This window comes from Rousettus aegyptiacus, unplaced genomic scaffold (assembly GCF_014176215.1).
Source record: "Rousettus aegyptiacus isolate mRouAeg1 unplaced genomic scaffold, mRouAeg1.p scaffold_m13_p_12, whole genome shotgun sequence".
Lineage (NCBI taxonomy): Eukaryota > Metazoa > Chordata > Mammalia > Chiroptera > Pteropodidae > Rousettus > Rousettus aegyptiacus.
The window spans coordinates 55,589,148-55,617,102 of record NW_023416287.1 but is presented as its reverse complement, the minus strand read 5'-3'; the positions used below and the strand labels follow the sequence as shown (position 1 = coordinate 55,617,102).

Here is a 27,955-nt window from a genome sequence, read left to right as displayed (position 1 = left end):
TAGTTCATTGGATGTCAAGAGAGGAAAATGTTATCTAAGAAGGGAGAGATCAACTGGGGAATGATGCTAAGAGGTCGGAAAAAGTGTTGCAATAAAGTGAGCTGTAATTCTTGCTGGTAGAAGGTTTTGCCTTCAACTTGCAAAAACGTGACCTTTATGAAAGCATAATAAAGCAAAGCACAATGAAACAAGGCATTCCTGTACTGTGATTTGAAGGGGAATAGAGGTGATAGTTGGAGGGAGATGTAGGCCCAAGGGGGAGGTTTTCTTATTTTTTGAGACATGCATGATTTTAAGTTGTGCTTGTTAGTCAATAGTAATGGTCATTGAAATCAGGATGTGTAATGTGAACTTGTACATAAACTCACCTAAGAGGAATAGTACTACACTGTCAACTGTCTCCCCTTACTAAGTATTCAAGTATACATACAATTCTTAAGGAAAAAAATACTGGAGAAAATTAGCTCATGAGAAACATTACTTACTTATATTCATTTTCAACCATGTTTTCAGGGTCTGCTTGTTCAATGGCTTCTTCAAAGAATTCCTCCAAAGTTGGCATGTATTCTCTGGGTGTTAAAAAATAACTAGTGAGGATCATGTGTGTTCTTACTAATAAATATAAAATGTTGGCAAAGATTATGTTACCCACACTTGAGTTATATTTAGGCAACTCAGGAACTCAGATTTTTAAGGAGGTAAATAAATGACTCTAAACTTCTCAAAGGGGAATATAAAGGGGACAGCATGGTACTGTACCGCATTATCTACTATATACAATGTGATGTAACACGCACTGCACTGTAATGTTCGCGATGCTACTGGTCACACATGGAGGGCAGTCGGGTTAACTAGCATTTAAATTTCACCAGCAAGCAGGAAAGTTACATGACCACATTCATGGATATTTTTTCTATAAACCACAATTAAACCAAAACTGACAACCAGACACACTGATATTTCAAGAGTTTCGCTTTGAGCTTATTTTAGATTGTTAAGCATGGTAGCATGATTGGTTTTAATTGCGTCGTCTTGAATTTGTTTTTAGAAATAAATTTTGATAGTCAAGATCTAAGATCTGATCAGAAGACATCTTTGACTAAAAGGAGAAAAATGGGCTCTCTAAAGAAAAATCGAGCATCAAATCTTACACCTTTCATTACAATAATACACTCTCTAACTGGTGAACTTTATAGGCCTGTAAGACTTCTGATGAGTTCAGCACCACTCTTCTACCTGTTAACGCTAGACAAAACAGGGCTCACACTAACACTCTAATCGGACTATCATTCATAAATGTTTGGAATTGTTACTAGTTTCTAAAATGACTATATAGTGTGAATAATCAGGACTAATATAATGAACATCCCAGGCTTTTGCCATAACTGCTTCAGACTTACAAACACTACAAATATAGTTGATTTTTAAGGAGTTAAGTGTACCCCTCCCTCATCTCTTTCCTCCCCAGCAGTAGCCACTCTTCAGAATTTGGTATTTATCATTCATGTACTTTAAAAAAATTTTAAATAGTTTTGAATCTTTCAAACTTTTTATTAATGGAATTCTGCTGTACCCTTCTAAAACCGTGATTTATCTTTTATTTGATTGCTTGACTTTTCTGTATTTACTTTTCCTCAACTCATTGAAAGTTATATATTCTGTTGCTTTTACATACTTAGCAAGCATACTTTACTTAAAGTCTAGTTATTCATTATCTCTTATCTTCATCTGTAACATTCTTTAATTTTGATCACTCCTTGTATTGTCACTTTTATCAAGTATGTTAATTTTACTTTTTTAAACAACCCCCAATTAGTAATATTACTGTTTTACACAAGGAATTCTTGATGAGATTTAGTCATATTTACCAATGTTTTTGCATAGCAGTCCTTCTTGCAACTTACACATTATTTCTGGGTTTAATTTCTGACAGCTTTTTAAAGGACAACTGCTGATGACAGATTCTAGCAGTTTTAGTCCAAAAGTAACTATTTCTCACTTTTGACTGACACCTACTCTTTATTATAGAATTCGGTGTTCATACTTTCCCTCAACACTGTGAAGCTATTACTCATGGTTCCTTTTGTTCTTGAAGTCTGTTGTCATTCTAATTTTGCCCTTTTGCTGGTGGTCTGGTTTTTCTCTCTGGTGACTTTATTACAATGTACAGAGACTAGGATTATGTTTATCCTACTTAAAACCTGTACTTCTTGGACCTAAGAATTTATGCCTACTCTTGGTTCTGAAAAATTATGTGATTATGTCCTTAATTATTGTCTCTTTCCCATTCTCTATTATTTCCTCCTTCTATTATATGTTCGTTGGACTTTATCATTCTGTGGTTCTTGACTTTTACACTTACATATTTTCTAACTCTTGATCCTTTGATACTTGCTTTCTGGGTAATTTTTATATCATTCTTATTTCACCCATGGCTAGTCTGCTATTTAACCTGCCTATTAAATTTTGTAATTTCAATGACTATATTTCTTAAGTATTTTTATTTTCAAATTTACTTTTTTTTTTTTTAGAATGCCATGTTCCCTTCTTTTACTTTCAGTTCGTTCTTTTGTCTTTAATTATCTTAAATATACTTATTTTAAGCCTTTATTCTGATGGTTTTAATATTCAAAGTGGCTAACTTCTTTTGCCTGTTCTGATTCTTATTCATGGTAGATTGTCATCTTGAATGTTCTGTTAAGTCTGGATGAACTTATCTTCCTATTTATATCTGTAGGATCCTTGTGTGGCTTAGGTTGAAGTTGTGACCTCTGGAAAGCTTTATATCATCAGCCTGGGACTTTTAAATTTACTCCCTAAAAGGTTCCTTTACACTGCTGGTAGCAGAGATTTAAACTGTAAGGCTGCATGACAGCAGGATTATGGTTATAGTTTTTCAGGGAATACATTTTCCTTTTCACTCACAACCCAGGTAAATATGAACTAGCTTCCTTGTTTCCTGTGCCAGTGGGCAAGTCCCTTAGTCTCCCACTCTGCCCTTCTTTCACAGGTAATGTAGTACGTTGTCAAGGGGAAACTCAGTTACAAATTCATGCAGGCCTAAGGCCTCACCTCTCTTCTTTTATGGCTGTTAAAACAAGTTTCCTGGTTCTCCAAAGTAGGAATCATTTGTATTTCTCCCCAGCTAGAAGCAACTACATTAGTTCATACCTTGGTTTTTAGTTCCCTCTTCTCTTATGAAACTTCACTTTCTTGTGATATCTAAAATTATTGTATTAGCACTTATAGGTGTTCTGTAAAAGTCATATTCTGCTGTGCCAAAGGTAACCACAATAAACTATTAGGTTTCTTTTGAGCTCTCTTGATAGCTGAAAAAAGGCTCCGTTCTACTCTATAACTTTTGTGAAAAGCAGTACTTCATATGAAACATTTGAAACTTGCCTTGTTTCTGATTTACAGGCTTCCATATTATCAGGGCAGAGATTCCAAAGCCTTGTTAACTCCTCACTACAAAATACACATGTAAACAAATACATTTTTAATGGACAACATCTTTATATGCATTAAAACTATAAAAAAAAACAAAACACCCTTTTCCCGTTTAGGAAAAAAAAGTACAGCCCACTGCCAGTGTTAGTATCACATGTAGGAATGCCATGTTTTCTAGGATTTGACATTTTCAGGGATCGAGAATTACTATAATTTGTAAATGGAAATACGACTACTAAAAACAGAATGCTATAATAGAATGTCATTTGTTTCCAAAGACTTGATATACCAGAGTGATGTGAAAGTAATAATGCAAAAGCAAGATATTTTGTGGCAAACTTTGGGGGTAAAGTCAGGAATGTAATCTGCGTGTTACCTTGGGGTAAATGCAGCTGCAAGTGTGGCTGGCAAGTATTCTTGGGGCAAATGGGAAATGGGTTAAAACAAAGTAAATAGTGGAGTTTTAATTTTCTTCATTAAATTTTGGCATTTAGCAATTTTTTTATATGAGCACATACTGAATGATAATCATTAACCATATTTTTTCTAAAAACGTTCGAGCATAGTTCAAAGCAACAGTTCCCAACCTTTCTGGTACCAGGGACTGGTGCTTCTATGAGAATCTAATATCTGATTGATCTGAGGTGGAGCTGAGGTGGTGATGCTAGTGCTGGGGAACAGCTGCAAATACGGATGAACCTTTTCTCCCTTGCTTGCCTGCCTGCCCGCTGATCACCTCCTGCTGTGTGGCCCAACTCCTAATAGACCACAGACTGATATGGGTCTGTGGGCCCAGAGCTTAGGGTCCCCTGGTATAAAGCAATGAATAGTTAAGTAGAAGGTAACAGAAAACCAAGGATTATATGGTATCTTGTAAAAACTAGAAATGAGCTGGATCAATCTAACAACAATTGTGATGTGATGTGAAAAGAATGGCACAGCCTAGAGCCCTGGGTTTTGGAAGCAGGAGACAAAATGGGATTTTGTCTAGTTGCATAAACCCACATAAGGAACCCTATAGATTGACAGGGGGTGTTTTGCTTTAGTCTATGTACGTATCAAACACAATAACTGGAAAAACTCAAAAACTGGAAAGAAGTTCTAGTAACATCTTTAAAATATAAAAATCGTAACATCCCACATATGGAGACAGGTTAACCTACTTTCCCATCAGAATCTTTTTGTTGGGTCCTTTCCCTAGGAAGTCCTCTGGTGCTGTTCTCTTCCGTACTACTCTTGTTGGCTTGGTATCTGATGCCCTGTGGTGAACAAAGCATACTGGAATTATAAATAGACAGGAGAAATGGAAGTCTTTAATGTAAATTTTGTTTTCTTCCAAACAAAATGAAAGCTTCATATTACTATAGAACACTCATTAGATAAAAGACAAAAATGCCACACCAGGGTACAAACTACAAGAAATGGGTATACAGTTTTTTCAATAAGTATTAGACCAATTTATTCTGGGAACTTAATCACAAGAAATTTGAGGTAAAGATTTCAAGTAGAAGTACGTCAAAATGGTTGTACTCTTATAGAACTCAACTTACATTTTTAATATGAATAAATATATCTGTACATAATATAATCATGTCAAATTATATTTTGAAATGCCTTTCTCATATTGTTTGAGTACATATTTACCTTTCTTTCACAAAACTTGGGCAGCCTTCATTTTTCCATGAGTTCCAGTTTTCTTCAGTGTTTAATATATGCTGGGAAAAACAAAGAAATTACATGTGCATAAATTCCATTTGGTGCTAAGAAGACTATGTAAATATAAAACACATACCTCTACCATCTTTGAAAATCTTTCTCCATCGGGTGGGTTTTCAGATAGTAGCTGTGATTAGAAAGAATATACTAAGCTTTCAACAACTTTCTGCATCATAGGAGTGGTTTGTAGGCAGAGAACCAAGATGTGTTTGTGGTCTTGTACCTGAGCTTAACTTTATCCTTATTTTCCTATTTGGGGCTGAAACAAAGAAAATTCTAAATTTCCATTTTGTTCAATCATGAGTTTGTTGCGTGTTGAACTTACTTGATAAACTGATTTTGTAGTATCTTCAATCCAGAGTGATTGCTCATCAGTTAAAACATAGTTTGAACTAGGGAACAAAGCAATAAAAGTATGCTTGAGTTAACACCAATGTATATTCAATTTTAAGGTTTATATACTGTCATGAAAAAACACAAGACATATAACAGGTAAGTTAACCATACTGTAAACAGTGTCAAAAATTACAAAGACAAGAACAATAATAAATGAAAGGATTTTAAGAAAGTCTTATTATACTTCATCTTCAAGATGGTAAGAACTGAAGACATGAAAGTATATAAAGGATAATAAAACATTCAATTAATCTGGTTAACTATGAACAGAACAATGAGTGTTTCCTAAAATAAGTTTAATATATGATGAAAACTTGTGATAACAGTAGTAGAACATGATACAAATTTAGACAAGGCATGCTACATTCCTTTCAAATCCATTCAAAATATAATTAATAAAAACTCTAGAGAAGCTGAAGGCAGACTCAAATTATTAATAGCTGCTATTAATTCAGCTCTATGTATTAGGTGCTTTACAGCCAACTAATAAATATTAACAGGCTGTGATATACCAAAATCTGATTATTTTACATGCATTATTCACTTATTTCTCATATTAAACAGAAACCAGAGGTTCAATGATTTTCCCAAGGCTATTAAACCTGAATTCAACCCAGGTCTGGCTCCAAAGTCCTTGATCTTTCTACTATGCTATACCAAACCTCTACAACAAAGGACTAAGAAATAACATTTTTGAATGCTTGCTATGTGGTATCTTAAAATTACAATTCTGAAAGAGCCGAACTGCAGCTAGTGAGTGATCAAAGTGGGATTTGAAACCCACAGGTAGTAAAGTCATGTTCGTTACACAATAATGCTTTGCAAACTTAACAAAAATATTAAGTAATAGTGAACTCTATTTCAATTACAAACAGGACAAGAAGAAATGATCTGTGCTACCGGTGGAGGTATTCAGACAGTAAAGGTCCTGATTAGGTGTTCTGAAACCCCAAAGAAACTGGAACTCCAAAATTTACTTTCATTATTTCAGATTACTCTATACCTTGTGAAAAAAGTATTATTGGCTTAGTTTGCAAATCAGGTTTAGAGAAAGTCTGAGCGAGGTAAGATGAGGATAATGGAAGTCTGGAACAAAGACCTCCATCTACCAATACAACTGCAAACTCCCAGGAAGCCCCCGTGCTTAGCAGGAATCATAATGGACAATGGACACAGTCAGTGCCTTTTCTCTAAAATAAATATCCTAACGTCTACTTGTCTAACGAAAGCCCCAACTTATCTAATGTTGCTGCAAAATAAATGTTTCAGGGATGTGACCCTTATAAAAAAATACAAAAGAAAAACATGTCAATAACAAGTCCTTCTCTTTGCGATTTATAAATTGTTTAATACTCATTTCACTTACCTTTTGAATTTGACCTGTCCCTTGAGATATTGGAATAAAATGAGATACTGCAATAGGATGTGTCGACGAAAGTTACTGTCGCTCAATTGTAAATCCATCAACTACTCAAAAAACACACACACAAACAAAACAACACATTAAATTCAAGTTCTGCCTAAAGGTACAGGTTATGCTATTACAGAAATGGAAGATTTCAATTCAAAGAGCATACTGCATGCAAGGCATTACTGTACAAGCCTTGGAAGAGTAGCTAAAGCTTTATTTAGATTTCTTAACCATTTTATTTCATGAGATATGTGTCAGTGGATAGCAATGTTATATCTATGGTTCTGAAGGCAGAAATATAAAAAAGGAAAGGTCCAAATGGATACACACAACAAAGGTGTTGCTTATTTATGTAGCCTTCCAAAGTTCCTGCAGTATGGTTGGGAATCAGTAATAAATGAGAAGAAATTAGAGGTAAAGAGTCATCTGTGAATTAAATGGACTTCTAAAACATTTTATTATCTATCTATCTATCTATCTATCTATCTATCTATCTATCTATCTATCTATCTATCTATCATCGTCTATGGCAAGTCTCAGCAGAAGACTTTTATTATATTTTAGAGAAAACTATAATTGTATTATCAGAGATTAGAAAGGACAGATTATGAGGAAGTTCTTCAGCCTGCCACCTAGCTGGTCTTCCCATTAAGGATGACGTCCAGTGATGAAGGCAATCAGTCTATTATGTCCACAGAGTGCTCAAGGAAAGCTGAAGTCTATATCTACCAATTCATGCTGTTTTTGCCTTCCAGACCTAAAGCAACAGTGGGAAGCTGACTTCCTCTAAACGAATAACCACTAAGGTAACTTAAAGTCCTAGGAATCGGTTTCTAGTTTAAGGTTCCAAGTTCCTTAGTCCATGTTCCCCACACTATGCTTCTACCTACTAATGCAGCCTAACATTTGCTAGCCACTTCTTTCATGCAGCTGGCTCTTATTTAAGCAAACCTCATGGCTTTTTTTCTTTTTAAACATATGACTGGTCTTCTAGTCAGGTTTTCCTCACCTTTAAAGACTGAATATTTGATTATTAATTATCCCATCTCATGCTCCCAGTCTTCTTTCCTCTAACTCCTGAGTGACTTTGCTATCCACCAGGGCTCTCAGTTCCTTGACCCCAACTCCACTGACAGTCATAGTCCCTCTAATTTGGTCCCCCACTACCATGGCCACAAGCTGGATCTGCTTATCACTCACAGCTGCCTCAGCTCTGAAATATTTAATTTACAATCCTCTCACTACAATCTTCTATTCTGCCAAGTCTCTCCTTCAGTTGTCCCAATATACCTAATACCTGGACCTTACTGAGACCTATATACCTTGAACCCTCATTTTCCGCATACTAGTCATATGTTTTTACCATAATCCTATTTTAGTCTAGATAAGGGACAGCAAACAGCAAACTTTTTATTAGTGGACCAGAGTGAATATTTTAGGCTAGTGAGCCAAGAGGCATATTATGGATATTATGTAGGCCTATGGGCTGTAATTGGCTGACCCCTGGTCTAGATTTCCTTGTTTCTCTTCAACATTTTCTTACCAACTTCTTCGAAACCCTTGATTCATACTTCTGTCACATCTGCTGGGCAAAATGGCAACCTCGGATCAAACCAACTGTTATTCACCTTCTCTATACCAACATTAAGGCTTCCAATCTATGCTTTTTAATTTCTGAGACTCCCAATTAGTTGTCATATTCAACTCTCCTATTTCATTTCTACAGAAATGTTTCAGTTTCACAATTTCTTATTTGCAATGGATGTTCAATTATCGATTATCTGATTATCCAAAACATATATATTTTAAAGTCTTGGTCAGGGTGTGTATAAATACATGGAATAAATACATGTATATCTCAACAGCTGATCTTGCTGATGAACATAGCATTGGATTTCTTTAGGGATTTTGGAATTCTAATTTATCAGAGTTTTGAATGAAGGGCTTTTGTTTTGGGATGTTTGTTTACTTCTCCTCCTTTCTGTGTATAACCTTTCCTATCTAGTAGTTTTGCATCTGCTTCCACGAGGGCCCGTGGCCCAAGTGTGGAAAAAGTTTTATGATGACTTTTTTGGAGCAGCTGTTTCATGAGTTGTGTATATTAGGGATATCATGTAACTTGGTCACAGAACAAGCAGATGGACACAAAGATGTATCTTTGTTATTCCGAAAACCACAACTTCCTATGAAACCATAGCCCTTGGCAGAAGATTGGTAATATTTTTCTTAGCTTCTTTTCAAAACTGGATAAAGTTCTACACCGGTCTCTGACTTTAAGTAGTGAATCTGCCTCTGGTCCCACACAAAACACATCTGGGTCTATGTCACTTGTAGTTAAATTAAACTCCTGGGTGCCACCACCTGCTTAAGATAAGAGATCAGCAGGCCTGAGGCTTCAGTTTTGTTATTTGGCATTTCTGGTCTGTTGCATTATCTTGTTTCTGGAAGCCCAGCGTTGTCTTTTCGGTTATTCTCTTTTTATATTTTACCTGTCATTGCTATGTGTTTGGAGCAAAGGGAGTAAGTTGAAACATAAACTCAGTGTGCCATGTTGATCAAAACTGACAAAATCTCTTAGCATATTAGAAAAGTTTACTTATTTAACTGTATAAATAAAATTGATAGGGCATTTCTAAAACCCTTATTTGTACCTAAATGGCAAACTAACTGCAAAATATTTTTATAAATTCAAATTATACACTAACTTGAAGTTCGAAACATATATACTTGAAAGTAATTAAACTTTATTTACTCTAAAATAAAACAGACTTAATGCAGAACAACCTCTTTCACCTTTAAAATCAAATCAGCCTTTTTTGTGCAAGGAAGAAATAGGACTCTCAAACTAACATTTATCAGCTTTAACCAAAAGTAAAGTAAGAAACATTTCTTTTGAACTTAACTTATAAAGTATATCAATTAAACAAAAAAACAAAAGGACCATTTTTTATTATGATTCATGAAAAAGATTTATACCTTTTCACTTGTTAGAAATTTTGCAAAATATACATGCTCCCCTCCTGTTTTCAATTCCTCCATCTTTTTCCTTGAGGCCTGAGTATCATCTAATTTATAACTCTTAAAAACAGCTAGAACTTCTTCAGAATACTGCGAAGTAAAAATATCAATTAGTTTTATTTGGCATTGTTGCCCAATAATTTATTTAGTGCTTTTCCATATCCAAATACCTCAAATTTATTCTCAGTTAACAATATTTGCATATTGCAAGGCACATTAAACAAGAAATTTATGATAGCAAAATGAGGGCACAATTATTTTGTATGAGATTTTGTGGTATTGTAGGAATAAACTCTCTACTCCCAAAGAAATGTGATTTCTTATGCAGTCTGTGTAAGGGGCAAACAGAGAAAAGAGATCTCTGTGACTAAAGAGAAATTTACAAGTGAAAATAGTTGTTCAGACAGCTCTGGAAACGGTTAAACATTTCTTGTGGTAAAGACTATGACCAAATAAAATGATGTCAAATCTTATCTAGTTGAGGGACAATTCCAGATTTCTCACTCACCACTTAATCTGGATTTGGATGGTGTCCAAAAAAAGATATTGCATATAAAATAAAAACTGTTAAAAATAATGCAAAACATACACTATCCTACTTTTAAGAGCTATCTATTAACTTCAATTTTGATTACAACAAGAAAGGACAACTGATCTTTAGCCACAAAAAAGAAATATAGAGAAGTCTTATAAAAAAGGGCTTAGCAAACTTTTTTCTGTAAAGGGACAGAAAGTGTTTTAGGTTATATAGTTCATAGGGTCTCAGTCTAAGTATTCAAGTCTGCTATTTTAGCACAGAAACAACCACAGAATACATGTAAATGAATGGGTGTGATTGTGAGCCAATACGATTTTGTTTACAAAAACAAGAAGTTTATTGGATCTGGTCCATGGCCATAGTTTGCAGACCCCCGTTTTAACAGGAAAGCTAAAATAATTTTGTGCAAAGTAAATATAGAATGTATTCCAAAAAATTCATCAATTCACATTGATAATACTCATTATACTAAAAAAAAAAAAAAAAACCCATTAACTTTTAAAACCTTAAGTCATTTATAAAGTACTTCAAAATATCAGTTGTTTAAATATTAACTTACAATTTAGCTTTTGTACATTATGAAATAGGTATAAAAACATAAGAGGTAGTTTAAATAGTGAAAAGAATACTGGACAAGATTCAAATTTTGGCTCTGCCATTAGCTATAAAATATCGGGCTTTTGGTAGTCTGAGATCGGCAATTTACCTTGAGAAAAGTTTTCCATGAAATCTTCTCATAGCATTGCACAGGGTTCCTGAAATAATCCTGAAGTGACCAGAATTTTCGATACAGGTTGTAATCAATTGGAATGGAGCTAGTAAAAGAAATGATATATTAAATAAATCATTTAAGTTATTCTAGAAATATCTAAGTGCTTTTTAACTTTTCTTGGGTCACAAACCCTTTTAAGAAGTTGATGAAAGCTATGGCCTTTTACCCTACAAAAGTACATATCCACAAATACTTATATAAACTTTAATAAATAATTGCAGGGGAAATTACTAAATAGACCCTATCCCTGTTTACTGTAGTGATGAAATCTCTGAATTTTGGCTGGATACATGATTATTCAGAATTAAAGACTGTTTCTTGAGCTAGCATGGCTATGTGATTAAATTCTGGCCGATCTGTTGAGAATGGAAGTCATATGTGACCTATTTGGGCCACATTTTACCATTTTCCTGTTTCCCTTTCTGCTGGCTAGAATGTAGATATGATGATGAGCCATCCTGGACTACAGGAAAAAGAATAAACATTAAAGATAGTGGAACAAAAAATCAAAAGGAACATGGGTCCCTAGACAATTCCCTAAATTTCCTATCTCCAGACTTTTAGATGAGAAAGAAATCAACTTCTATGTTGTTTAAATAATGTTAATTTGAATCAATGTTAAAAGCAATAGGCATTATATTCTAAGCGACACACTAAGTTAAGAAGTCCTAGTATGAGACAAACATATTAAGTACATATCAACTTAGTATTACAAAAATAAGCCCTTTCTTTAGTGTCTTTATTATGGTATTACTAATTCAACTTCTGATTTGGCTATGTTACAAATCTAGCTTCAATATAAATTCTTTTAAGTTTCATATTTACAAGTAATCAATAAAAAATGTTTTAATTTTTAATGTTAAAACATTTGACTTTTTTAAGCCATGAGATTGTTCTTCTACATCATTCAAAACAACCAATGAAGTCTTTTAGTACTACCTACATGTCAAAAATGCTTGATATTGAATATTTCGTATCCTCAAATATCCACAATTTTCAACATCACCACTATAATCTTGTCTGTAAACCAAACTGTGTAACACCATATTCGTTCTTTAAATAAACCTTAATAAGTCGAACCTATGGTTTAAAGTTAGCTTCATACTCATACAAATATTCCAAGTAAGACTAATTTTATATGGGAAACAGGAGGTAAATTTAGTGATCCACGCAGTACCATTATCTTAAGAAACCTGCCAATAATAGGAAGTTTATTTCTCTTAATCTTTGGGATGCACGTGCTGAAAATTACTTTTTTGATGATGAGGGATTATCAGGGATAATACTATAATGCTTTTAAAAGAATATAGTAAAATAAAGGGAGTATAATTTTTACTATATATTTTTAGTTTTTTTTTTTTTTGGAAGGGGAACTAATATTTAAAAGACTGAAAAATCCCTTAGTTTCTTTGTATGTAAAATTAAAAAGTTAGAGTAAAAAAAGTATAAAATGATTTTCTAGTGTAAAATTCAGTCTTCTACAAGAAGATGGAAAATATATATCACTAATCTTAGGACAAAGGGAAAAGAATTTTAGTAAAACATATGGAGGCATATTTGATAAACAATCTCACCACAGGAATTTAATTCATATGGTTCAGAGGACAAACTACAAGTCATTATCATAAAAAATGTAATTAAAGAATAATTTTATTAATTTAAATTTATATCAAATGGCATATCAACTCAAGAAACACACACATCTAAACACACAGTAAAATATCACTTATCTTACATTCACACTTCTGATAACTGCCTGGAACAAAGCTGTGAACTTACATATAACTGAAAAAGCCCTGGGTCTGCGAGAAAATAGCAGTTCCAAAGTTCATACATTTTATTTTACAAAAGAGGTTTGAAATTATGCTTATGTACTTACCCAGATTAAAATGGCTTTAGATTATATGTAAAGTCAAGGAAATAATTTAGCAAGCTTGGCTAATTTTGATAAAAAGAATGCTAACTTTGCTAGAGAAACTGCTAGTATCTCAAACAGTCAGTAATGAAGAATGACAACTTTTAATTGACAAAAATCTAGCTCCCAACACAAGTTTTATTAAGAACCAGTAATATCTGAAGGAACCCAATGGGCATGTTAACTTTCACTCTTTCTAAACTCTTCCCTAGTAACAAACAACCCTGAAAACAGGAAAACAATTATCTAAACATTAACTAACTTCTATAATTAAAGCAACTTCAGTGATCTACAATAATAGATTATAGGTCTGAGTCTTCTTTGTATCAAATTAAAAAAAAATGCTACGTAAATAATATTTCCCAAAATGCCAAAGTAAAATGGAAAAAGAAATAGTCATATATAAATTATTTGTACTCATGAAATAATACAATAACCAATAATTGTATAGTTCCATACACTTAATAAAAGAATGTTTTTGAAACAAAACTGCTTTTAGAGAATGTTTATATGCATATACATTTATATGCATACACAAACATTACACACACACACACAATTAATTATCATATATAAGAATAAATATCTTTTCAAGTACTAGCAAAGTTTCTTTTAAGAAAACTGGAAAGTTACCTCTAATCAGAGAATCAGAATTATGTAACCATTGTATGTCCTTTTTTGTCTCCGTTGTCAGGAAGCTCACATCTAATTTAATGTATGATATAAACAATAATCTATTCTAAGATGCTAATTATCATTTTCCATCTGTAACAGCTTCTGATCTTTCTCTTTTTATCTTTAGTTGGCCTGGTATTTGTCTGAGGTGCCTCACGGAATAAATACATTACTGCTAGGAAACTTTTATAGTTGAGGACTAATATATTTTTAAAAAATCCTCCCCCTTGATGGTTCTATTTCTCTCTTTCCCTTCATGGCCAAACTTCTCAAAAGAGTTGTCTACATCCAATATTCACCACTTCTTTACCTTCTTTTCGTGTTTCAACCACTGCGATTTGCCTTCCACCTTCATCATTCCACAGATACTTTTGGATTTTATATTTATACACACAAAGCAAACATAACTACTTATTATATATGCAAACGATAACAAATTAGAGAGTTATTATCTAAAACAGAATGTTTTGTAACCATTTTAACCAAGATACTCTATAAAAAAACATATGTAGTCCCCCCCCGTATTTGTGGTTTTGCTTTCCATGGTTTCAGTTATCTGCAATCAACAATGGACTAAAAATATTAACTAGAAAATTCCGGAAACGATTCATAAGTTTTAAAATATTCTGAGCAGTGTGATGAAATCTCACGCCATTGAGCTCTGACCTGCCCAGTATGTGAACCATCCCTTATCAAGTGCATTTACATTGTATCCACTACCCATCCATTAGTCACTTTGTAGTCATCTTGGTTATCAGATTGACTAGGGGGGAACAACAGTGCTTGTGTTCAAGTAATCCTTATTGTCAGAAGGTTAATAGTAGCCTAATGCTATGTCACAATGCCTATGTTAATCACCTCGCTTCATCTCATCATGTATGTGTAGTATAATTTCACATCATCACAAAGGTGAGAACAGTACAGTAAGGTAGTTTGAAAGAGAGGAGTCAGGTTTACATAACTTTTATTACTGTATGGTAATAACTGTTCTATTTCATTATTATTGTTAATTTTACTGTACTAATTTATAAATTAAATTTTATTATAGGTATATACGTGTAGGTAAAAACAGTGTATGTAGGGTTCGGTACTATCTGCAGTTTCCAGCATCCACTGCGGGTAGCAGAACATATTCCCCATGGATAAGCGGGGACTACTGTATTTTTTAAATGTTAAACTGATAATTTTATAGAATTTTACACACTGAGGTTTTTTTAATATGAAAGCTCTTATTGGTGTATTTCAGCCAAATTTGAAATGGACTTCACATTATAGATACATGAATAATGTGTTCTTTATTAATTGCCATGCCTAAGGTACTCTGGTGATATAGCTGGTCACAAAGTAATTGTTCATACAATTTCTTCTTCCATTCAAAAATAGCAATTGCGACAGACTGAGAAGTAGCTGAGTACTGAGTCCTGTTCAAGTGATTTTCCTTCAGCAGAGACTAGTTTATGAACATAATCAACGGAGCTGAATTGTCTACACAGGCATAGGCAGTCTAGAATAAACTGCCTTGGTCAGAGTTTGTCTTTAGGGCTTTGTTTACATCTCAGGTGATCTGTTATGTTGGAGACTAACACCTTGGCCCAATGCCCTTATGTTACCCAGGCCAGACTCTAAAAGCTTACTCTATCCATAATGCATACAAATAGGTGTCTAAAAACAAAAAAATTATAGGTGATAGCTACTGGACACTGTTCTCAGTGCTTTACATTTATCACGCTATATAATATCAACAACTACAGTCTTAATAAGGATAACTACCAAGTTCTTTAATAAACCACTTCTGATTAGCATCTCATTTAATCCTCTCAATAACTGAAGTAGGTAGGTGGCATTACTACATTTTAAAGACTCTGAAACTGAGTTGCAGGGAAGTTAAGTAGTTTGTTCAAGGTTATACGACTAGGAAATATTAGAATTAAGTCTGAAATCACAGTACTTTCAAAGTTTCTTTGAGGATATGCATTTGAATTTGAAATCTGGGATGGCAGGACTATGTCTCCCTATGTAGATATATGAACCTCTTGATCTTTTGAAATTCCTTCAATTGCAATTAATGATGATAACTTTTGTCACCTCAGACACCTGGAAGAATGCTATCAAAAGTGTTCCTTCATACTTTCACTTTTTTCTTCCTCATTGCTTCTAACTAGCATTAGAAAGAAATTATTACAAAAGAAAGTACAGGGTTATAGAGGATAAGAAACAGTGATAGCAGGGGATAGGAGGGGAGAAGAGAGGATTCTTATCCCTCCTACTTCATTAAATAGTCAGCTCAGTACCTACAGGCATTGAGTTCACAAAGCTAAATGGGAGAAGTAAAAGAGTGCCTACGTTGCTTATGGTTGGTCTTTCAAATATTATGAATATATATAAAATAGGCTGTGTAAACAATGAACTGTCCACAAGCAATTTAGAAACTGACTGATACAACCCATTAGTAATTTAGGATTTATAATTTTAAGTAATATACATCAAAATTATAAATAAAAGAAATCCATAAGCATGTTTCCCTTTCTCTTTGTCTACATTCTCACTCTAGAACTCAGTACGTCTTTACGGTAGTATCTTTGTAAATCAAGAAAATCTGAACTTCTAAAAACTCACCAAGTTGTTGGAGCTTCATCATCTCCCATCTCACCTTCTTCTACATCCATCCCTTCTTCTCTGTCTTCAGTGTGCTAAATTTTAAAAAAAATGTACAGCCTGTTGTGAAGCAATTGTCAGGGAGAAGGTAAATGCTACAACAATGTCACTCACACACTGCTAGACAACCATTAGCAGAGAGGTCGAGTCACAGTAACCATGTGGACCTATAGTTAATCTTTAAGGCAATCAGAATTCTATTGATGGGGAGACTCAACAGCAGTATGACAATGCTATAAAATAGTCATGAGGACAAAGTCAAAAGTTTTAAACGTATTTCTCCAAACATAATAAGTAGATTCTTTCTGGAATAAAGGGTCTATGCCAAAATATGTTTTTGAAAGATATACGATGACCTTTTAGAGAACTGAGAAAGATCATTATTCTATTAAGGACTTTAAGAACTACAGTAAATAACTCTTAAAGTGAATTTAATTACTTCTTATTCCTAACTTTAATTTGACCATGGAAACCCACCCCAACCCCCACATAGAACACTTGTGATCTTAGAACACATTAGGATATGCTGAGTGTCTAGCTCTATATTGAAAAAATTTAAAGTAAGTTCACATTTAATAGTCCAAGAAGTACTTAAAAGATACATAAGAGTGAAAAACAAGATTTTGAAAAATCTTAAGCAAAGTCAACATTATTTCCAAACTGCTAATGATTACACTTTAAGGAATAAATCGCATAGTATGATTAATCTACAGTAAGATATTAATTATATCTAATTAATAATTTAAAAATTTTATAACTTGCTCCTACATGGAGAGTAGGTGCTGAATGTCCAGAAATTTGCCACCTCTGGACTTTGATTATATCATAAATAATCTTTAAAAAGAAAGTCGATTATAGCAGATGTCTTTTTAAAAATCAGCGAGCAAATAACAATTATTTAACAAATGGTTCTGCGATAATTAGCTAACTGTTCAGAAAAAATAATTAAATTTATTCCAAACTCAGTATTTCTGCTGGATTAAACAGTTAAAAGAAAAAATAAAAATCATAAATGCACCAGAAGAAAACAAAGGAAGTGATATATCTTGTGCAGAAAAAGCCTTAAGCATGACATAAAACCAGAGACAATAAAACAAAAGACCAACAAATGTTAATATTATATCCAAATTTAAAAGGTGCCATAAATAAGTAACAAGAAAAAGTATAAACTGAAAAAAAATATAGCAACATATGAATTAATAATATTCTATATAATGAGTTTCTATACATCAGTAAGAAAACGACATTACAATAGTAAATTGGGCAAATGGCAGGAACAGGCAATTCTCTTCCTCATTGCTTCAAATTAGCACAGAAGAAAAATAAATTCCAATAAACATACACTAAGGTCCTCACTTCCTTAATAACCAATGAAAAGTTACAGCAAAGATAACTTAATTTTTAAGTACATATCAATTAAGCAAAGACTTTTAAAAGTGGATAATGCCTGGGGTTAGTGTGAGCCTTTGGTAAAATGGGCAGGCATTCTCTGTGCCAATGGTTGTAGTAATGGGTACAACCTTTTTGAGAAGTTACTGGGCAATAGCTATCAAAACTGGATATACGCATATATTTTGACGTAGCAAAATTTGTCCTAAGGAGACACCTGCATAATATAGCAATGATATACATAATACTATTCACTATCATGTTAATAATTTTTCACTATTAGAGATTATCTAAATGCCCACTGACAGGCGATTATAATATATCCAAAGATTTATCATAAGCAGTGAACCTGAAACAGATCTAAACATACTGAAGCAAAAATGCACTCATTTTATCCTAAAAGAAAGTGAATTTCAGAACAGTATATACTATATGACCTTGTTTTCAGAATAAAACTACATATACACAAAAAGTCCTGTAACAACAGGCAGAAAATGTTAAGAGTAGTTATCTTTGGAGTCTTGGATTATGGGGTAACTGTACTTTCTACTTTAAACATTTCTATTTTGTTTGCATTTTTATCACAAAATACATATTATTTCTATAAATTGGAAATAAAGGCTTAAAAATTTTTGATGAGGTAGAAGACCCATTCATATCAGTTATCTCAATAATAAACTTATAAACATGTTTTGTTAGAGTTCTTATCAGCCTCACCTTCTGACCCAAGGTGCTTTCCTGTTCATTGGTATTGAAAACAGTGACATTTTCCAGATTAAACTGACTCTGCAAGTTAAGACCTATTAAAAAAACAAAAAATTTGAAAGCAAATCCACCAAATGCCTAAACTTGTTTAAGAATATAACTTTGTCATACGACCAAAATGTACAAAATAAACCCATAATTTAGCAAAAGATCAAGTCGGAAATAATGACACTTTGATTTTCAATTCCTTCCTAAGATTCTTAAAGGTGCCTTTAGAGTACACAGAATTCTACATACACTATAACAAATATAGTTGATCCTTGTTGTTCATGAATATTTAAGAACAATTTTATATGATGTAATATGTAGTAATTTATAATTTTGCTGAATCAAATAAAAACTATTAATCAAAAAGTGAGAGTGTATAACAATATTTATGATAAAAACATTGTAGTTATAAGAGCTAGGTTTCTCACTGTCCGAGAAAGAAACTAAATAAGCAGGTCTACTGGTGCAAGATAAACTCAGAAGTATTAGTATAATCTCATGGTTTTTTGCTATTGGTTATTTAAAAATAGAAAGTGTGATACTGCAATTTATAAGAAATATATATATATATATATATATTGTCATTCAGATAACTGAAATATATTTCTCAGATATATTTGGGCTTCATCCACAGTTCCTGGGCTCACAGTTCCCAACCCCCTAAGTGATGAAGGCAAAAATAGTATCTCTTATTACATTAAAGGGGTGATTTTTGGACCCAACCTAAGGGGAAGGGGGCTGTTTGACAGTACAGCCAACCAGATGGTTAGAATATTAGAACTTTCAGGCCTATCTCTTGATTTCTGGCGAGAGGAGACATGCTTGACATTGAATCAATCGCCAATGGCTAATGACTTAGCCAATCATTTTTATGTAATGAAGCCTCCATAAAAACCCAAAGGGACAGGTCATTGCTATCTTTATCAGAGTTTCCAAGTTGGGGAAACAGAGGGCTTCCATATGCTATCATGGGACAGAAGTTCCTTTGTCCTTTTCATCTGGCCATTGATTTGTACCCTTTAATTCCTCTATAATAAATCAGTAATCTAGTAAGTAAACAGGTTTTCCTGAATTCTGTGAGCCATTATAGGAAATTAACTGAACCCAAAAGGAGGGGTGTGTGGGAACCTCTGATTCATAGCCAGTTGGTCAGAAATAGGTAAAAACCTGGGCTTGTGGCTGGCTTTGAAGTGTAGGACAGTCTTGTGGGTCTGAAATCTTTACCTGTGGGATCTGATGCTCTCTCTGGGTACACAGAGAGTGTCAGAATTGAGCTGAATTCAATTGTTTGTTGGTGTGGGGAAGCCATCCTCACTCCCCCACCCCTGCCATGTTGGAATTGTGTCCAAGAACCCCTTTCAGATATACAGAAATAAATACAGATGTATATGTATACACAAGTTGTATACATACAAATCTTTCCTAGTGCTGTCCACTGAGAGGGCCCAGAAGCAGTGATACTCTAGTAGCAATTAGCATATTAGCAGATTCTGGCTTCTAAATATCATTCTTAAATAAAAGGAATCAGGCTCCTTGGGGAAGTAGGTGATTCCAGGGCTGGGCAGGAAAAATATAAGATGAGCCTGCCTATCTTCTCGTATCGGGAAAACCTAAAAGAATTTCCAATGGGCAAAAGTAGAACAACTTGAGTAACAAACTAAATGATGCTATGGGATTATAACCCAGAAGAAAAAATAAATATCTGTGAGTTCATACTGAAATAATCAAATTAACAAGTAAATAAAGAGACAACTCTTCCTTATAGAAGACTATCAATATTGTAAAAGGAATGAAAAAAACAGAAAATCAACACAAGGACAATCTAATAACAATCACTGTAGGCAAGACCCACTGATGAACATGTACTACTATAATCAATGGGCAAAAAAAGAGTATTTGCATAGCCTCAAAGTATCTCCCTCCAAATATTTAATTACAAAGGGAAAAACAGTACTTTGCAGCAGAGAAATATGGTGATCAAAGATAACATTACCAGTAATAAGATAAATCAACATCACATTGAAATGGTGCACTGATAAAAACAGATAATTTCTGTCTTCTTCCCCAAAATCCATAACTTTAATCCAATTATGAAAACCATTAGACAAATATAAATTGAAGAGCATTCTATAAACTACCTGGCCAAAGTGCTTCAAAAGCAACAAGGTCATGAAAAAAAAAAAGCAGACTCAGGAACTCTGACTGACTGGGGTGATTAAAGTAACATGACAACTAAATGCAATATGGTATCCTGGATTAGATCCTTAAAATAGAAAAAAAAATAGTGATAAAACTGGTAAAATCCAAATAAACTCTGTAGTTAACAGTGCTGTACCAATGTTGATTTCTTGGTTTGGATAACAGTACCATGGTTATGTAAAAGGTTAACTTTAGATGAATATTATTTAGGTATTCTCTATACTATTTTTGCAACTTGTCTTCAAGTCTAAAGTTACTTCAAAACAAAAGATTTTTTAAAAAAGGCATATGTGCTAGATCAAGAAGTAAGTGAATAAACCTGGCTCACCATTCAACACCGACTACTTAAAAAAAAAAAAACCTGTCTATTCTCTATTTATTACTCAATATAGCACATGCTATAACTCTCATTAAGTTTAAAAATTTCAGTCATACTTCAGTACATTTAATGGTAAATTACATGCTAAAAATAGCCTTTTGAAGGTCTAGTGAATTTCAAGCATCTACGAATGTTAAAAAAAAAAAAGGAAAAAAATGTACTATAAGAAAATATTCCAAAATGCCAACCTAGGGTAGAAGGATTGATTATGAATAATGAAGTTTTTCCCTCCACTTTCCAATTTTCTGAAATAAGGTTGTGTTATAAAATAAAAAATAAATTTAAAAGTATGATATATTAAAAGATATTATTTAAAGCTACCTTTAGCAATATGTTGTCAGTCTTTCAACTAGTTAAAGGAAAAAAGGTGGCTGATGTCTTGTCAATTTAGAGATGTCATATATTAAAAAAGTTATTTAAAATATTTTTTAAAAATTGAAGAGACTGGAAGCTGGAGATAACCAGAAAGGATAAAAGAATTTCTGAGAACTGAAACACTGTTCTTACGTCTTCTGTAAATTACAGAAAAAGAAATCACTTGTGAGGGGGTACATTTCATTTCACAAAGAGATAGAGTCTTCATTCGCCATACATTTAAATGGTGACTAGGTGTCTGGCACTGTTCTAGAAACAGAGAATATAGAAGTGAACGACATAAACTGAAAATGATAGGTAGTGTTAAATGCTAAGAAGAGATTTATTATTGGGTGGTAATAATGTGTGACTGCTGTGACAGGTTAAGATTAGATGCTCAAAAAGAGCCTCTCTGAAGTCAAGTAATGGGACAGCAATGAACAAAGGAATTACAGAGGGAACACTTAGTGCCATGTCCCAAAGTTCAATTGATCTTGATATTCTGAAGGCATAAAGAAGATGAGCTGCCAATTCAAAGGGGGAAAGAACCAGTTTTTCTACAAATGGTGTTGGGATGACTGGGTATCCATATACAAAAGAATGAAATTGGACCCCTACCTCACACCATATATAAAAATTAACTCAAAACAGATCACAGACCTAACTGTAAGAGCTAAAACTCTTGGAATAAAATACGGGAGTAAATCTTTGTGACCTTGGGTTAGGCTAGGGGTCCCCAACTCCCCGGCCGCAGACTGTAAAGGTCTGTGGCCTGTTAGGAACTGGGCTGCAGAGCAGGAGGTGAACGGTGGGTGGGATTCTAATGGGAGCACTGGTCCCTGGTACTAAAAAGATTGGGGACCTCTGGATAAGGCAACGGTTTCTTAGATATAACCCCAAGAGCACAAGCAACAAAAGAAAAAAACAGATATAAAGCTTCATCAAAATGTAAAACTTTTGTGCAACAAATGATACTGAGAAAATGAAAAGATAATCCACAGAATTCAAGAAAATTTCTGCAAATTATATATTCTATATGAGTCTAGTATCTAGGATATTAAAAGAACTTATATAACTAATTAATAAAAAGACGACTCAATTTTAAAAACCAGCAAAGGATATGAACTGACATTTTTTAAGGAAGACAAATAACCAGTAAGCACATGAAGCCTATGCTTAACATCTTTAATCATTAGGAAATAAAAATCAAAACCACAGTGAGATACCACTTTATATCCACAGGATGGATATAATAAAAAGACAGACAACAGTGTTAGTAAAGATGCAGAGAAACTGAAACCCATGTGTACTGATGAAAGGATTGTAAAATGGCACAGTCTCTTTGGCAAAACAGTTTGGTAGTTCCTTGATAATATAAACATGACCCAGCAGTTCCACTCCAGATATTTGCTGAAGAGAAATGAAAATTTACGTCCACACAAAAATCTGTACACAAATGTTCACAGGAGCAATAGTCATAATAGCCAAAAACTGGAAACCATCCAAATGTCTATCAAATGATGAATGGATAAACAAAAGCTGGTATATCTATATAGGGCATATTATTTGGCCATAAGAAGGAATGGATTAGTGATGTATGCTACACTGCAGATGAACCTTGAAAATATTATGCTGTTTAAAAAGCCAGTCACAAAGACCACATATTGTAGTATTCTACTTTTTAAATGTCCAAAAGAGGAAAATCTAGAGACTAGTAAATAGATTAATGGTTGTTTAGGGCTTGGGCGAAGGTAAGTATGAAGGTAAGTAGCATTGGCAGTTAATAGATACGGGTTCCTTTTAGAAGGAAAACAGTCTTATAATTAGACCGTAGTGATGGGTATAACCTTATGAATATGCTAAAAAACAATGAACTGTACACTTTAAATGGTGAGTTGTATGGTATGTAAAGTCACATCTCAATAAAGCTGTTAAAAAAAGTATAAAAAAGGGCAACTTTCCAGTAATAGAAGGCCAATTAATTCAGATTAACCTTCCCACTAAAGACAACTAAAAACCTGGATAAATTACACTAATTCTGTAAGTATTTACAGATCAAAAACCTTATTCATAGCACTATTCTGGGCAATAAGAAAATGGTTTTCTTTAAAACAGTACAAAGTTGACAGGATAGTCAGGAATATCAGGCAGAAATCCAAAAGGAAAGGAAGATAAGCAATGCATCACTTAGCACTCAAAGCCACTTTTTTCTTGAGGACATCTGCCAAACAAGAAGAATCAGTTACAAAACTGAGTTAGTAGTTTCCTGCAGGTAGGATATAAAAGTAAATCTCGGGGCCCAAGGAAGGTGGGGAATCTAATAAATTCTATCCCAATCATCTTAAAGGCTGAGAACTTGTAGGACTACATCCTCAGGTAGGGATGAACCAAACCACGGTTCAGTACCAAGTCTTGATGATCTAAATCATAGGTCTTGAGCTGGGCTGGATTATGGAGTAGTAGCCCCCTTCCGAAAGTGTGTGGCAGAAGTAATGAAAACTCTATCTGGAGAAAGTTATCTTCTAAACCTCAAAATTATTTCCTTAAATATCTTCTTAAATATAACAGCCAACACTAACAGCACACACACATAGATAAGACAACATGAGTGAGAAACAGTAGAAAGAGACCCTAGAGACAGATACACAAAGACAAAAGTACTGAAATGATCAGAAACAGAAAATTAAAGTAAAAATAACAATGCTGGTTAAAAACTAAAATATAAGTTTGAAAATTATCAGCAGAGAATAAGAAATTAAAAAGTGACAGCAGATTCTGAAAAGACCTTCTAGAAATGAAAAATATGACAACTGAAATTAAGAACTTGATTAGCAAGAGATTATTCATAGCTGAAGAGAGAAGTAGTGAATTGGGAAACAGCTCTGAAGAAATTTATTCAGAATGTGATAAAGAGATGAAAAATATAGGAAGTAGGAAGATACAAGGATGTTTATTGGAATTTCAGAAAAAGAGGCATATAATATTTCAAGAGATAACGGCTAAAACTTTTACGAACTGGATTAAGGACCCCAATCCACAGATTCAAGATATCTGCAAATCTGGAGCATGATAAATAAAAAGAAATCTATGCTAAATACATCATAGTAAAACTGAAAAAAAAAAAAAAGAAAAAGAAAATCTGAAGAGCAAATAGAGATAAAAAATCTAGATTATTTTCAAAGGATTTAGACTGACATTTGACTTGTATATAGAACAATGCAAGATAGAAAGCCAAGTAATGATTATCTTCCACAAAATGAAATCCTGTATTTAGTGCCAACCTAGAATCTTATATCTACTGAAACCACTCAAGAATAAGGAGAGATTTTCAGACAAAACACAGATCTACATTAAAGTCTAAAGAAGAAAATGATTACAGTTAGGTTAGAAATAGAAGTAGTAAATACATTGGTTAAACTAGGTTAATCCTGACCACATTAAACAGGAAAAAAAAAAACAGCATAGATCTAGTATGACAAAAAGAAAGCACATAAAAATCACTGCTAATGTGTACTGTAGGACTTTCTCACATGTAGGCTGTTGTAAGCTCTTCACATATTTTATTTCATTTAGTCCTTACAACATATGAAGTAGGTGGTATGTATATTAGCCTGATATTAAAGAAGGGAAGACTGAGGCAAAGAGATATTAAAACCTGGCATTTAGAATAGATTGTGGAGGGCTCTGGAGAACTGGCAATGTTCCATTTCTGGACCTGGACAATGGTTACACAAGTGTTTGCTTTATAATTATTCTATACATTTACTTTAAGCACTTTTCTATATGAATTAATATGAATTATTATTTCACAATTAAAAAATGGTAGAAGAAATAAAAGGAAGTAAATGTGACTAAACAGTAATGACTGAGGGAGAAAACGGAAGCAGAAAAATAGGCATACGCTATGAAATGAAAAAAAAACATGATGGTTCAAATCTACATATTTCAGTGTGATTCAATTGCACATTATTATTAAGCTTTGAACTTAAAGAAAGAATCATGACTTTATTTAAAGGTTACCTGTGTTATACACTAGGACCAGTATCACTGTTTACAAGTAAAAAAAAAAAAAATGACAATTTTCTATGCTGTCTTTCAACTTTAGAATCATTTTCTTGTTGCTATCATGACAGATTCAAAGCCATTAAAAACTAGAAAAGATTTTCCTGTAAAGCATTTGTTTAATGTATAAAAGCTTACCTGATTTCTCAGATAAAGGGAAAAGTCTGGCCAAAAAGAGTTGAATTCGTCCACAGAAGACTGTATTCTGGGATTTCGATAGTCTTCTAAGGAGATCTAACAACATGGAAATGAAGGTTACATAGAAGAGAGATCTTTCTGTTTATTCCAACCATACCCAAGTTGCTTAACCAGTTTGCCAAGAGTATCTTCCTAAAGCAGTTCTTAAAATGGTGGTGGAAACTAATGCCACAAAAAAACCCTACAAAATTAGGAATAAAACAAGTTTAGCAAAAGCAAGATAAGCTTTACCAATTGTTTTTGGTTTTTGATAAGTTTCCACCCAGAACAGGAACAGTTTAAAGTGAATGATTAGTTTTAATAAATCAGCCTATTATTTAAAAATGAAGATACAACTCTATTTAGAAAATTTTATTACTTGTATTTAATTCAACCATCTGTTTTTCTGGCCACGTTTACGTTAAAAAAAAAATCATTTACCAATGAATTACTTACCATTGCACATACGTAGTAAATAATTTTTCCCAGCCGAATAGAATGTATTCTGAAATTAAGACAGAAATTATTACTATAGTTCAGAAGTTGTTGTACATCCTTCAATAATAAGTCGCAGGAAGTAAAATACTAAAGAATAGTAACATGCACTGGGAGTTTACTATGCCACTTTCACTTTTTTCAAGCAAACAATATTTTTAATAAAATAAAAGTTTTCCGATATATAAAATAACAAAACATGATATCACAGTTTTAAACATGTGAAAGTGTGCTATTTCAAGTAAAATGTTACTAAGTCAAAATTTGTATTTCAACTTTTTCTCCATACATGATTCTTACTTACCCCTCCCGCCCCCAGCAGAGAGCAGAATATGTAACTCTTTCACAAGAACAAACTTTTTAGCAATTAAAAATATCAGAAATTGCAGCCAAAAAAATCTACCCTCACAACTCTAGATCAACAAAAAGATAATGTTAGTAGAAAAAGAAACTAAAGAACTTACTGATTTCCAAGTAGCAACATTTTTTTCCACAAAAGTGAATATTGTGTCACACTGATCCAAAGGAAGACAATCCAAAACATCTCCCAACAATACAAAAGGTGTAGATGCAGTACAAATACCTTCAGGTGGAACACAAGCCAATTTAAAAGTTTAAAATACTGTTCAGTAAAATTTCCCATGCAAAATCATTCTGAAGAATATTGTAAAGGTACACTTTATCAATCCTAACAAGAATTTAAAAGACAAGAAATGGTAGCAACCTAAAAGTCCCCAAACAGGACATACTTTTAAGTTTGGAAAGCGCACTCAGTAATAATGATAATGTTCACTTTTGATAACACTTCCAGAGCATTTACTATATGTCAGGCACACTAAGTGTTTTCCATATGCTAATACATTTAATCCTTATAACCCTATGAGGTAGATAATACTATCTTCAGTTTATAGAATGGGAAAACTGAGACAAAGAGAAGTTAAATAATGCCCAAGATCATAGAGCCAGTAAGTGGCTGTGCTGGGATACGAACCCAGGTAGTCTGGCTCCACAGTCTGTTTTCTTCACCACTAAGCTATTCAAAAGAATATAATGCAGCCAATTAAAAACGATGATTATCACTATAATAACTTGGAAAATGTTTATTATATAAAGTTAAGTGAAAGAGGCAGGATTCAAAACTGTACGTATATTAGATACAACAATAAAATATTTTTTTTTTTAAAAAAATAGAGAAACTAAAACTATATACTAAAATAAATTGTAGATTTTTAAAGTACAGGAATTATGACTAGTATTTTTTCCTTTTTTCTCTTTTCCAAATGTTCTCTAATGTTGCTGAATTGTGTCTGTGACTTGAAAAGATGATCTCTGAAAATATGACAAAAAGGTTTGATACTGATTTCAACTATTATTAAACATTTAAAATAACAGTATTGTTTCAGGAGAAAAAATAGTAAAAAGCTGTTTATTTCTAAATTCAATGTTATTAAAATAAAGAAATAAATTAAAGATTTTAAGAAAAGGACATCTAGACTAGCTAAAAATACTTTTATCTCCCTGCTCGTTCTTCTTTCTACTTTAAAGTGATACTAAGACTTGTTTAAGTAAAGTTAGGCATGGTATGTTAAAAAAAAAAAAAA

At 33.2% G+C, this 27,955-nt stretch overlaps 1 protein-coding gene across 3 annotated transcripts in view; it reads right to left on the bottom strand.

The window, feature by feature from the left end:
* Nucleotides 1-27,955, bottom strand: part of THOC1 (THO complex 1) — a 38,083-nt gene that overhangs the window by 4,082 nt on the left and 6,046 nt on the right. The window contains exons 5-18 of one of the 3 annotated variants that reach the window (XM_016164547.2): nucleotides 26,819-26,937; nucleotides 26,316-26,364; nucleotides 25,821-25,916; nucleotides 18,653-18,735; nucleotides 16,508-16,581; nucleotides 11,236-11,344; nucleotides 9,950-10,081; nucleotides 6,929-7,029; nucleotides 5,492-5,558; nucleotides 5,243-5,293; nucleotides 5,095-5,165; nucleotides 4,614-4,709; nucleotides 3,403-3,468; nucleotides 486-569 (exon numbers count right to left, since the gene is read on the bottom strand). In XM_016164547.2, the coding sequence (XP_016020033.1) occupies nucleotides 486-569; nucleotides 3,403-3,468; nucleotides 4,614-4,709; nucleotides 5,095-5,165; nucleotides 5,243-5,293; nucleotides 5,492-5,558; nucleotides 6,929-7,029; nucleotides 9,950-10,081; nucleotides 11,236-11,344; nucleotides 16,508-16,581; nucleotides 18,653-18,735; nucleotides 25,821-25,916; nucleotides 26,316-26,364; nucleotides 26,819-26,937 (1,198 nt within the window). The remainder of the gene's footprint in view (nucleotides 1-485; nucleotides 570-3,402; nucleotides 3,469-4,613; nucleotides 4,710-5,094; nucleotides 5,166-5,242; nucleotides 5,294-5,491; nucleotides 5,559-6,928; nucleotides 7,030-9,949; nucleotides 10,082-11,235; nucleotides 11,345-16,507; nucleotides 16,582-18,652; nucleotides 18,736-25,820; nucleotides 25,917-26,315; nucleotides 26,365-26,818; nucleotides 26,938-27,955) is intronic. The other 2 variants (XM_016164548.2, XM_016164550.2) reach the window with 2 other exon arrangements.